Source organism: Nicotiana tomentosiformis, chromosome 8 (genome assembly GCF_000390325.3).
Source record: "Nicotiana tomentosiformis chromosome 8, ASM39032v3, whole genome shotgun sequence".
In the NCBI taxonomy this organism is placed as follows: Eukaryota; Viridiplantae; Streptophyta; class Magnoliopsida; order Solanales; family Solanaceae; genus Nicotiana; species Nicotiana tomentosiformis.
In genome coordinates, this window is record NC_090819.1 from 40,376,403 (window position 1) to 40,389,741 (window position 13,339).

The 13,339-nt window shown below is 36.5% G+C and overlaps 1 protein-coding gene across 1 annotated transcript; it reads right to left on the reverse strand.

The window, feature by feature from the left end:
• Positions 1–12,254: 12,254 nt before the first annotated feature.
• LOC117280161 (uncharacterized) lies at positions 12,255–12,863 on the reverse strand. Its single transcript, XM_033659846.2, has one exon. It carries the CDS (start codon positions 12,861–12,863, stop codon positions 12,255–12,257), a length of 609 nt encoding a protein of 202 aa, XP_033515737.2.
• Between the last annotated feature and the right edge of the window lie 476 nt (positions 12,864–13,339).

The following is a 13,339-nucleotide window of genomic DNA, read 5'->3' on the forward strand; positions in this document are numbered from 1 at the left end:
TAGATGTTATGGAGCTAATACGATCTATTTGGAGCTTTGAAGTCTTGGTAAAAGCCCAAGGGATTAACTCGTGATCGTGTTTGGGGGTCGAAGACCAAGTCTGGACGTCAAAAATCAAAGTTTGATCCGTACTTGGAGAAATCCCCCCTGTCGCGGCGCGTGGGGCGCCGTGGGTGTGCAATTTCTTGTTGTCTGTCAGAACTTAGCTCTCTGGATTTCCCTACTAATGCCCCGCATGGCGCGTCACCCCATGCGGCATGCCTGTGCAATGTTTACAGAGTTATTTTCCTATTTCGGCTAGGATAAGGTGGTTTCGTCTGGGACCGACCCTACTTGGTATAAATACATAAAAAAATATTATTTTCTGGACTTTTGACACATATTAGACCTAAGGAGGCTAAGGCCTCATTTGTTTGCACTTAATGGAGGTCTGAATCTTAATCATTCTGATCTAGCCCATTAAGTGCATTTATTTTTTAAATTTTAATCCTAATTATTCAGATCCACCCCATTAAGTCTATTTGTTTTATCTCATTTAAAAGATCTTAATAGGTATGAAAGGATCTTATTCGGTTAGATCCAAAACAGAGTCCTACTAGCGTTCAGACTCTTTGGAAAAAATGATACGACTTTATTTCCGCAAAGGTTCGCTCAACAATAAGGCTTTATTTTAGCAAAGTTTCACGCTTCGCTTCTTTATCTTCTGCGCATAAGTATCACGCCTCTGTCAACTCTCCATATATCATCGTCTACTCAAACTTGTTTTCTCTTGAACAGGTAAGATTCTAAAACCTTTAGAAAGTGTTTTGTTATTATATTTTGAAATTTGCAATATGCTTGCCTATTATTTTGTGAAAATATACTTGTATGAGTTTCAAGATTTCAATTCATATTCTCTAATAGTTAATTCTATAGTGCAGAATTAAGAAAAATATTGTTGCAAAACTCTTCAAAAGTTGCAATAGATTTCCGTTTTAAATTACAAGTAACATATTCAAGTTGAGTGTACTACAAAATACAAGCTGTTTTTCCTCATATCGAGACTCTGGAAATGGCATGTTGTTCTTCTACACAAGTAGGAGTACACAACTAGTCCGCACTTGTCAATGGCCTAGTATTAGTTGTTTCTTTTACTTTTCTTTAATTAGTTTTTGGATTATACAAAACATCTATATTCTTTATTCATATTTAGCACTAGCTCCATTTCTGTATGTGACACTTTAATTTTTCAAGTTCCAATATGTTCATATTTTTAGGATATCTGACTTCCTTATTGAAAATGGACCCTCGTGTTTGTGATTTTACACGATATAATCGTTTTTCGGAAGTAAGATGTAAAGATTCACATAACTAGAAAATTAAAATGCAAGGGATTGATGAAAGTTGAAAATTATTTCCAAATATAGGCAAATTCTTAGAAATTGTGGTAAAATACACAATATTTGTCTAGAAAGCAAGTGGTGTGGCTTAAAATGAGGACAATGTAGCATATGTGAAATTGAGTCATCAAGCTCCATTGGTCTAATGTTTTCAAACAGGTAGTTGTTCTGAAGTTCTCTTTCAATCTGTTTTTCAAGTTCTTGATATTTCTAATATCAGTATTGGTATTGATTAATCATGTGGAATTTAGTTTCCTCTATATAGGAGGACTTCATTTTTTTTACTGATGGGTAAATTTATCTGATATTTTGCAAAACTCTTCAAGATGTTGCTTTATTCATATCTTTTGTACTAACGGGAGAGGTTCTAAAGTGTTACTAGTTACAACAAAGGGAAGAAATACTCCTGATTTTTTGCTTATATAATGTGTATACACTACTTTTATGTTGGTGTTTTCATTGTTCCATTTTACTTATTACTTGTTATCCTTTATCTTAAATGTATTATGTTCCTTTAGCTGCATAAAGGAACTTTAGGAAGTAGTTCCTTCTTGAGCCGATGGTCTTTCGAAAACAACCTCTCTACCCTGGGATAAGGTCTGTATACACTCTACCCTCACCAAACCCCTATTGTGGGATATATTGATTAAAAATAATAACAGGCATGACATTGAGGAATGTATGGAAAAATTAGAAGCACTTGGATGGGAAGAACCATTATACAGTGCAACTGTTAGTATACTTTGTGAAAGTGACAGCTACAGGAAAGCGTGGATGAAAATTTCAGAGGTTGAAAAGGTAGAGAGTTGGATTAAGGCCATGGGAAAAAAGTTGGGAATTCTTTGATTTTACTAATTAGCAAGATTATTCATTAGACTTTAAAAATATGGAACCTTATTTGTTTTTTCCAACTAGTATCTATTATGCTTATTTTTTTTTTTAATAATATGGAACCTTCTTTGTTTTTTTCAACTAGTATCTATTATGCTTATTTAAATTTTTAATATTATATTATGCTTATGGAATATTTTTTTCTGTGATATACCTTTTTAAAATGTTTTGTTTGACGTATGTTTGATGTCTATGGTATTGTTTTACTAATTAATTTAGTGTACTTATGTAACTTTTTTGTTTACATACAATGTTATGCTTACTATCGTGTATTATATATTCTCTTTGTTAAAACAGTTTAGACATGGACACTGGAGATCAAATATTATGGTTGATGTGCTTGTATTGGTGTAAAAATCATTTTAGACTCAAGAATATCCAAATAAATAAAGATTTAACATCGTCTTTATCTGGTGATAAGTAAACATCAAAATTATTGTTCGGCTCTAGTCGACAATTCTTAGAATTTATGCGCATGTCTCGTGATGAATATGTTCGACTATGTCAGCATTTTAGACATAAGGGATGGCTCGTAGATAGCAAACACATTTCTGTCGAAGAAAAGATAGCAATGTTTTTACTATAATAGGTCATACTGAGCGTTTTGTGGTTATCAAGAGAAGATTTCAACATTCTTCGCAAACGGTTCACAAATATTTTCACAAGGTTCTTGAAGCAATGATGAAATTTGCCAAAGAGGAGATATCATCAATAATATCCGATTCAAATTCGCATATTCCTGGTGCTCATAAAAAGCTACGAAATTTATTTATGGTATTATGTATTATAAAATTATTATATATTTTCGTTAGAAAAAAATTCATAACTTTTAACATAAAAATATTTACTTATTTGCAGGGAGAAATAGGTGCACTCAGCGGGACATTAGTACATGCAGTTATTCCAGCTAATCAACAAATTAGTTACAGAGGAAGAGGAAAGGGTAAATGTTATCAAAATGTTTTAGCTATATGTGATTTTAACATGGTCTTCACTTATGTTTATGCTGGATGGGAAGGGGTAGCACATGATACACGTGTTCTAACAGAGATCGCATCTAATCCAGATAATGGCTTTTCATTTTCTCCTACTAGTAAGTGATACAACTTATTAAGTTATTGTGAAATAATAAGTTAGATGTTTAATTATGTCCATTTAACCTTTTATTTTGATGACAGACAAATACTATTTATGTGATGCGGCATATCCTAACACTCGAGGTTTTTTAGCACCATATCGTAATATTCAATATTGGTTAGGATATTATCACCGTAGATGGGCCATAAATAAAGAGGAAAAGTATAACCACACTCATGCCTAACTCAGAAATGTTATTGAACGTGCTTATAGAGTTTTAAAAGCAAGATTCCCAATATTGGACAAGATGGCTCTATATCCTATTGATGTCCAAAAAGATGTTGTTATTGCATGTTTTTCAATTCATAATTTTATCAGAAAAGAGAGTCTAAATGATGACTTGTTTAATCAATATGATTTGCCTCAAGTAATATTTGAGGAAGAAGGAGAACTCGAACAAGTATTGGATGAAACAAGTGGACCTAGCTGGACAACTGGAGATTTATAGTTTATGAACAATATGAGTGAAGAATTTGCACTTCAGCTAATGCAAGGAAGAGAAAATACTTCATAGTTTTGTATTTTCGTTATTAGAAATATGTTTTTAATGTTTGAATATTAGAATTTAAAAAATGTTTAATTAACTATTTTATTTGAATTTTATATATGGTATGTTTAAATATAGATAAATTGTACATATTAAGATACTAAAAACAAACAGTCTTAATCATTCAGTGTTTAGACCTAGAGAGAGCATATTAATCATTCAATTGTGTATTCAGATTCAGACGTCTGAATCTTAATACATATCTTAATATTCAGATGTGTATTCAGATTCAGGCGTCTTAATCTTAATAAAAACAAATGAGGCCTAAGGAGGAGTTGGAAGAGCAAAAGCATAAGGATTTCATCATTTCTTCCACACTCAAGACCCGAGTTTGGATCGAATTTATATTTTTCTATACTCTAATTTTAATTGTGATGAATTGCTCCATATCTATGGAGTAGTTCTCTTTGAGGTTTGATGGATTTGGTGTATTGATGATTGTTTGTTGATTATAACTTTAGTTCTATGTATTGGAGCGTTTTGGGTGATTTAATTATTGTATTTATATTCACTAGTTCATGTAATCGAGAGAGGCATAACTTGTAATATCTTTGCATTATATTGTTGGTTGAGTTCATTAATTCTTCTTAGTAATCGAAAGAGGCTAGTTGAATCATTTATTAAACCTAGTTAGGAGAATAACAGAAAGAGGTTTTATTAAAGACCAATCCACTACACATTCTTGCATATCTTTACGTGCTTAAATTTGTTCATCTTGTGAGGTTAAGACTTAATCGAGAGAGGAGTGTTTACTGAATGTTTGAAATAATAATTGAGTGAATTCGAGAGACTCACTTGAACATTAGAAGTGAATTATCTAGAGTTAGATCACGAACAATTATCTTGCACCTATCCTATCAAAATCCTATCTTCTCCCATCGATAACCTTTATTGCTTATTCTTTGTTTCGATTGTCATTAGTCAGTCACTTTAGATTCTTAGTTAATTTTAGTTTGACATCTTATAAATCTCAATTGTTGATCATATTAAATAGCAACCAAGTTAGAAACTACGAGAATACTGTTTAAATCTAATCCCTGTGGATATGATATTATACTATACTATATTTGATTAGCAAGCATAATTTAAGTGTGTGTTTCGAGCTCGTCACCTAGATCTGAAGTAGTAACTTACAACCCTTAAAGAAATCATATCCTTGTGCACATGCGGACAAAGCCCTCAGAATCTTAGCTAGCACCATCGGCACTAGAGTAACTTGAAGGTTACCACGGAAGGTCGCCAGAACCACCGGTAATAAGTTGATGTTGATCCGACCCCTTCTCTGCGGGAAGACCAATAATCCAAACAGTGCCAATGAGAAAGTGATAGGCCTGAGACTCTCCCACGTTGCTTGATCTCACTGAAACTCTCCCGAGTACCACTCGTAGCTTTCGCGATGTCCAAATCTATCGAATAGATGATCTAGGCTCACCCATCCGTCCTTGATGTTTCTCAAACCTCGACTGTTAGCCAAACCAAAAGCATCCAAGAACATGTAACCGGGCATAGTGACTGGTAGTATTGGCGTTCTTCCTATGAATGGAAACTCCGTGAAACTAGTAACCTTTTCCAATGTCAGTACTAACTCATAGTCGGCAAACTTGAACACCACCTTAGCCGGATCCCAGAACTCTATCAGCAGGCGAGTGAGCACCGTCTATGCTAGGATGTTTAGCAAAGTGGCTAGTTCCCCCAGGTGTGTCTGAATCTCATCTCCGTGTTTCCAGCGAATGTTCTTCCACCACTGCTTCAACTTGTATGGCGCTCCCATCACCATGTTAATATCGGGGATGTTTTGGTTGATTTTCATTTTCTGAAGTGGGTAAAGAAAGGTTTTTGGTACATGATCAGTTGACATTAGGGTGGTTTTGCTAATTGTGTGTCATGCCAAGCACCGACTCACCTAAGGTTTATGCAATATGACCTATTTTGCTAGAGTAAAGTGTTTCCTATTTTTGAGTTGGACTGAATACTGCAAGAATTTATGTCAGTTGACTTGACAAAGCCATTCTCTGAAACTAGAGAGTTTTGAAAAGAAGGTTCGGAGGGGTGTAAAAGACAAACCTCGCATGCCATTTTGTATGATAGTGTACGACCAAGACTGGATAGGAATAAATGTGATGACAATATATGTAAAGCAGTAACAGATAAGGGTGTAGCAACAATAAGCATGATAATAAGCATAAAGAGCAAATAAAGCAGGTAAGCGTGTAATTGCAAATTTAGCTACAATTAAAATAATTTACAAACAAATCTAAGTGCCAAATTCAGTCTAAGTGTGCTAAGGTCAGAACCTAAGTATGAATCCACAACAGAGTCGCCATGTTGTTGTACCTTATTTTGCGCTAGTCAAAACAAGGTTCAACTTGTGGTTTCTCTGTTATTGATGAAAGAGAGTCGCCACCTAATATTTAAAGGTATAGTAGGGTACCTATTTAATTTCTAAAGGTCATATTGTTTATTAGTCTGCTAACCAGTGAGATTATGGGTAAGGGTTCTTGTTGTTCTAAGGGAAAGGTGTTAGGCACCCCTTAAAATCCACTAGAGGTAGCTCCATAGGACTTAGACAAGATTTTGGACTAATTATTAATACTATGCCTTAACTAATGTTTAAAGAGCGTAGCTTACCATATATGAGGAAATAATATCTATAAGGGAAGAATATGGTTTAGAGAAGATGGATTTAATGAAAAGCCTTTAGGAAATTAGTGTTAGTATATATATACTTGAAAAGAACTTTGAAGGATGGAACGTTTGTATAAAAATGTGTGAAAAGGAAGCTAAGTTAAAACACTTTGTTTTCCTAAACCATGGAAGTTCATATTATTCTAATGCAGTGAAAGTATTATGAAAATGATCCTAAGATGTACCTTGGTTTTAAATTGAAAACTTGTTTCAAAGTCTTTGTTTTTGGGGCAACAACACTTTAATTTTTTCGAAATAGTTGATTCCCTTTTAAAAGATTAAAATTCGCGACGGTTCTGATTTTCCTTTTTGAAAGAGGGACTTCTGCCTTTGGACTTCAAAAATCTATAGGAGAAGAGTTAGCAAACCATAATAAGTTGATAATAGTTCATGATTAGCGGATGTAGGATTAGTTACTAACTAATGCTTCTTTTAATCCTAGATTCTTTAAGGCTTACCTAAATTATTTTATGTGAGTTAAAGGATAAAATAAAGTATTCAATCAAATATACAATTGTCATATACATGTAAGATAAAACAACATGACACATGGAAAAAAATAACAACATAGTGCAACTGGAGAATAATGAAAACAGTAATAAAGAAGCGAAGGGAAAGAAGTGACTCTCGGAGGTTTGGGCCTCAAAAGGCAGGCTCAGTAGTAACAGGGACGAGCAACACAAGCGACAACTACCTCTAGACCTTTTGAGACATAGCAAGGCTGGACTTGGGCCTGAGTTCATAAAGAACTCAGCATGCCCAAATCATTGTACATGTTCAAAGAGGAAAAGAGAAAGCAATTAGAATAACTGTATCGTATACATATCCATATGAAATTTGTAAGCAAATGATAAAAGTAAAGATCATCGGCAGTATTTAAATACTAAGAAAAGTCATACTAATGTGGAGGTTATACCTAGTAAGTGATCCATATTGAACATCTTTCATTGTCATTAAACACCAAACCCAAAGAGAGTAGTAATTGTCGATGAATTAAAGGCTAAGGAGAGAATTCTACTCAATGTCGATACCCCTTTGAATCCCCCGACACTTCAAAGTTCCCAAGGATCTCAAGGCCCAGGGAAATCCTTGTGCCGGGGAGAGAAACCCAACCTAGAGTTAAACTCTACCCCCAAATACCCTTAACCACTAACGACTAATTCTTCCCTGTAGGTTTGAATGCCAATGAGGCTCTTTCAATGCAAACCAACTACTATGACATTTCCTACCACAAAAGCATACTCCTTCTTAACAGAATAACTTAGTAAAAATTTATAGAGATAGTATGACTATACTTCAGTAGTGCGTGAGGGAAACACATATTAAACAGGTTTAAAGGTCAAGTTCTAAGCATATATGGAGGCAGGAACACTTGTAGTACTATCGCTAAAGAACCAAACAACGGGAGTCATATGACTCATAGACAGATAAGGCATATAGTCTTAGAGCTGTAACATCAAATGCTATTGTCCTAATGGATTGATCACGGGTTAGTTCAACATTAGATATTGTCATGAGCATACATATAAATGGATAACACCACTTGAATCCTTCGGAATTCTTAGTAAAGATTCAGACAATGATATAGACAAGTTACTGTATTCAATAAGTAATAACAATAGGGCTCTCTTATACCAGATTCAATCCAGAATGACCGGGGAAAGGAATGACTAAAGTATAGTTTCAAAACAGTGTTCAAAATATGAAGTCATGAGGGATAAACAAAGGTTCATACCAAACTCCCACACATACAGAGATTTCAATCAAGATTATGACCTCACAAGACAAGATGAGTCCCAAACAGTGCAGAATCAATTTGTCAATATCATTAGGGGTTAAGAATAGTTAAACATCATACTTGAACAGACTTAAATCAGCTGGACAAACATAGATTGAATACTAGGCATGGTGGAGTTGTACTCAAATTACAGAAAACAATTGGCATTCAACCACTACTCCCTAACTCATAAGAGATAGACTGCTCATAACAAGTATCACTGATGTGCATAGAAGTTTATCCTAGTAGGATTGGTTTTCAATTAACAGTTAGACATTGATGTAGAACATTCATAGCAAGGATTCAAAAGACATCCAAAGACTAACAAGCATTTATGAAAGGATTTCGAAAACTCAGGTTTCATAAGCCTTAGCCAAGTGAGGCCGGGTTATCCTATATACTTTCATGCATACCTAACTAGAATCATTTAACAGCAAACCCAAGTGTAGAATGACAACACTCAAGAGAGCAAGGCATGATAAGCATGAAGACTACAACAACACCCTAAGTATTAGTGAAGTAGAACTCGAAAGAATACAACATGATGAGCATGAGGATTACAACAGAATATTAGAGTAAAGTCTGAAGTCTAGGTAGATGTGAGAAACCATCAAGGCAGGTTAAGCAATTTAAACGCATAGGTTATTCAATGCAGATATTGAGATCATTAAAGTCACACAATTACTTAATTAACACTAGACAAATATAACAACTTATCATAGACCTTTAACAAGTCATAATGAACCAAAAATAAACAATTACAAATTGAATAAACGTTACGAACTAATCATTTAATCAGGAAAACAATAAAACGTTCATGACATTTTAAATGAAATAATTAATAGAGAGGGGATGGAGGTGTACTGACATCCTCTTTGGCTGCAAACCAAAACAAAAGACTCTTGTTTTACCGTATAGAATCAAAAACTCACCCCGACCAATATAATACTCAGAATCAGAAAGAAAACAGAAGCTAGTTAGAACCTTAGCTTTCTAAGTAATTTCGTGATAGCCTTTTGTATCTATTGGGTGTGTTAGCTCTATAGGTTGAAGATGTTGGATTTGTTAGGTCTGTTAGGTGAGAACATTAAATCCCCTATTTATAATGCCATTGATGACTTAGGATTTCAGCAAAATTTAAATTCAGTAGTAGAAGATGATGACTACTAGATGATGCAAGCATAGGCGAGTGAAAATCAGAGAGACAGAGGTGAAATTGGTGAGGGATTTTACCTGAGAGGGGGAGAAGTAAAAGACCACTGGTCGGGACCCTAATACCCAGAGGTCATTGCATTTGACCTCAGGGTGTCGAATACCAAAGTTGAAGCCAGTTAGCATCTTAGGCTTGCTTCGATTTGAAAAGACAGAAAAAGAAATCTGGCAAATGGAAGTTTCACCTTTTGGTCAGACTTCTTCGATTAAGTCTTTTGAAATTGAATGATGAAAATGGAAAGAGTGACGAGATCTGAAGTACAAGAGCAAAACAGATGGCCATGTATGCCACAGATTTGAAAGATCAATGGCGATTTGAGGTTTCATCTTTGGGGGTTAGGGTTCAGATTTGGGCGTTTAAGCTTCTAATGATGAGAGAGGGAAAGTTCAGCCACAATCATGGATAGGGAAGGAAAAGGAGATGAATCTCTATCTGATTTGTGACCTTGCACAAATTTGTACACGGTTTGTTTGATTGATTAGGTCTATGAGTTGAGAGAGATTAGATAGGAAGGGGAAAGGTGGCGGCCGAGTCATTGGGGAAATGATTTAGAGTTTTGTGTAGTTAGGGTTGGTCTTTAGGTTTAAGGGGGGAGATGGGATCTGGGCCGTTGGATCTACTGATCAACGACTCTGATAATTTGGGCATTAAAAAATTAAAATGTGATAAAGTGACGGCAGTTGGATTGTTGGATTTTGACGGCTGAGATTAAGTCTGGTGGAGTACTAAAATTAAAGGGAGAATGGGGATAAAACGTGGGCCGTTCATCAGAGGGATGGGCGTCTTAGATTGACTATGCTTCTTTTGTGAGTGATATGCGAGGGCGACATGGCAAGTTTTGATTTGTTCAATGAGAGTGACCCGAATTGCCTAGATGGAAAGAGATGGGGTGTTTGGACTGGGTCAATTTCGAATGGGCTTGTGCATTGGGCTGAAATTGATTTAGGAAATAGCCACTTTATATTTTAATTAGGAATTACAATTGTAGCCTTTTAGATTTTTAATCCCTTTAAAATTAATTTAAATAACTTAATTATTTTCAATAAAATATATTAGAAACTATAATCATCAAATATACTAGTAATCATTATAATTAATTATTTATAAAATACCCTGTCTTATAAATTATTACACTAATTTTGAACATAACAATCTAATTATTCGAAATGATTCATGAAATTGATTATAACGCCTAGATGGTGTATTTTAAAAATTATTTTAATGATGTTTAAAGTAGTAAGTACATTTATAATTACATAATGTTAATACTAGTTTATTAATTTCGAAACTAATATTTAATCAATTTTGTAAAATAGGTATTTATTAATAGAAACTACTTTCAAAACATTCATTGTAAATATTTAAGTGCAAATAAATTAATTTTAAAAGGGAGGGTCAAAATTGGCCGTCAACACTGATAGTCAATACACATCCTCAATGACCCATCTTTCTTCATTACAAAGAGAACCGGTGCGCTCCAAGGCGACACACTAGGTCAGATAAAGCCCTTCTCTAACAAATCTTTCAACTGCTCCTTCAGTTCATTCAATTTTGTCGGAGCAATTCTGTACGATGGAATTGATATAGGCTACATGCCTGACAACACATCGATCCCAAAATCAATCTCCCTATTTGGAGGGATCCTAGGAAGCTCATCAGGAAAGACCCCTTGAAATTCATTCACAACGGGCCTGGACTCAAGCGTCGGTGCGTCAGCCTCAGTGTCCGTGACTCGGACCAAGTGGTAGATACACCCCTTGCTGATCATATTCGCGGCCTTAAGGTAAGAAATAAACCTACCCTTTGGCACAACATCATACCCCTTCCACTCAATGACTGGCTCCCCCAGAAACTCGAATCTCACGGTTTTGGTCCGGCAATCAAGCTTGAAAAAACATGAGGGAAGCCATTCCATCCTCATTATCATATCAAAACCCACCATCACCATTTCAATGAGATCAGCCGTGGTTTTTGACCATGCACTTTGACAATACAATTCCTATAAACTCGTGTGACCATAATAGACTCACCAACTGGAGTAGATATAGAGAACGACTCACAAAGCTATTCCGGTTCTATCCTGAATTCCATAGCAACATAAGGAGTGATATATGACAAGGTGGAACCAGGATCTATAAAAGCATATACATTATGAGATTGGACAGTCAATATACCTTTGACAACATCTGGAGAAGCTTTTGAACTTTGGAGACCCTTCATAACATAAAACCTGCTGGGTCCTCCCGAACACTGTGCACCACCCCTAGCTACACCATGCCCTATGGGTGCTGGAGTACCTCAAGATGGAGGAGGTGTTGTATAAGCGGTGGCTGCTGAACTGGCTGGCTGCACCATACCCCTACCAGCGCTCTGACGGGACGAAAGGCAATTCTTCTAAATATGACCCCTAAGACCATACGCATAACATACAAGATTGTCCATATAACAGACTCTTGAGTGCATCTTTCCATACCTAGTGCATGTGGGCCTCTGTTGTGGCTGGAATTTCCCGCCTGACTAACCCTGCTGATAAGATCTCCTATTTCCCTGACTAGGCCTAAAACGACTCCATTGTTGCTGAGCCGACCCTAATAGCGGTGCATCGAATGAAGACTGAGAAAATGACTACATCAGTCCAGGTGACCATCCCCTGAATACTGCCTTTCCACCACTACCCCCACTGGAATAACCACCAAAGTTGCCCGTGGACCGGACCTTCTTTCTACCCTCTCGCTCCATTCTATTCTTCAATTTTTGGGCCTTGGTGGCTTGAGCAAATGCCACCATCTTCCCATAGTCCATGTTGGAATTCAAGGCGATTGTGGTGGCCTTGTTGATAACTAAAGGGCTAAGGCCTTGCATAAACCGGTACACCCTAGCCTCCATAGTGGGCAGCATGTAAACAACATACTTGGACAGGAGCGTGGATCTCATATGGTAATGCCACACACTCATACTACTTTGCTTCAAGTTCTCAAACTCGGCGGCACGGGCTGCCCTAGTCTCGGTAGGGAAGAAATGATCATTGAAAGCATCCAAAAACTCCCACCACTTTGCCGGAGGGCTACCCTCCTCACGGTACTCCTCCCACATCTCAAACCATGAATACGCCACCTCCTTAAGGTGATAGAATGCCAACTGCACTGCTTCTATCTCTGTGGCACCCATAATGCAGAGAGTCTTGTGCATCTCATCAATAAAGTCATGGGGGTCCTCCTCGGGCTTAGTACCCATGAATACCGAAAGATCCAACTAAAGAAATCAATTCACCTTGGAACTAGCTGAATCCCGTTGCTGGCTGGAAGAAGTAGATGTGGCATTCAATCTCTGATCCTAGGAAGCCACTATCTGAGTCCACATCTATATGTAACCCCTAAGGTCCCCATCAGACACACTAGGATCGGAAGTTGAGGTCGGAGGTGGAACCGAAATATCGGTTAGATGAGGAATCATTGCATTTTTAGTAGGAGTGGGAATTGGTGCATTCCCATCAGGAATAGTAGAATCAGGAGGTGTTGTGGTTGGAGGAATGCATTCACCCTTCGGGTGCTCACCCGTAACATCAGGTATCTCATTAACTACCACATGTAGGGTGGCATTGGCCCTTTGGAAACTCCTTGCCTTCTTCTTAGGCGCCCTATACTGAAAATTAGAATAATGCACGAGTTAAAAAGGAGGAATAGTCTTACAATAAACTCTGTCGCACAATC

Excerpts from the sequence above, each read along its gene's own strand:
- LOC117280161 (XM_033659846.2), bottom strand. The coding sequence starts at position 12,863 with ATGGGTACTAAGCCCGAGGAGGACCCCCATGACTTTATTGATGAGATG.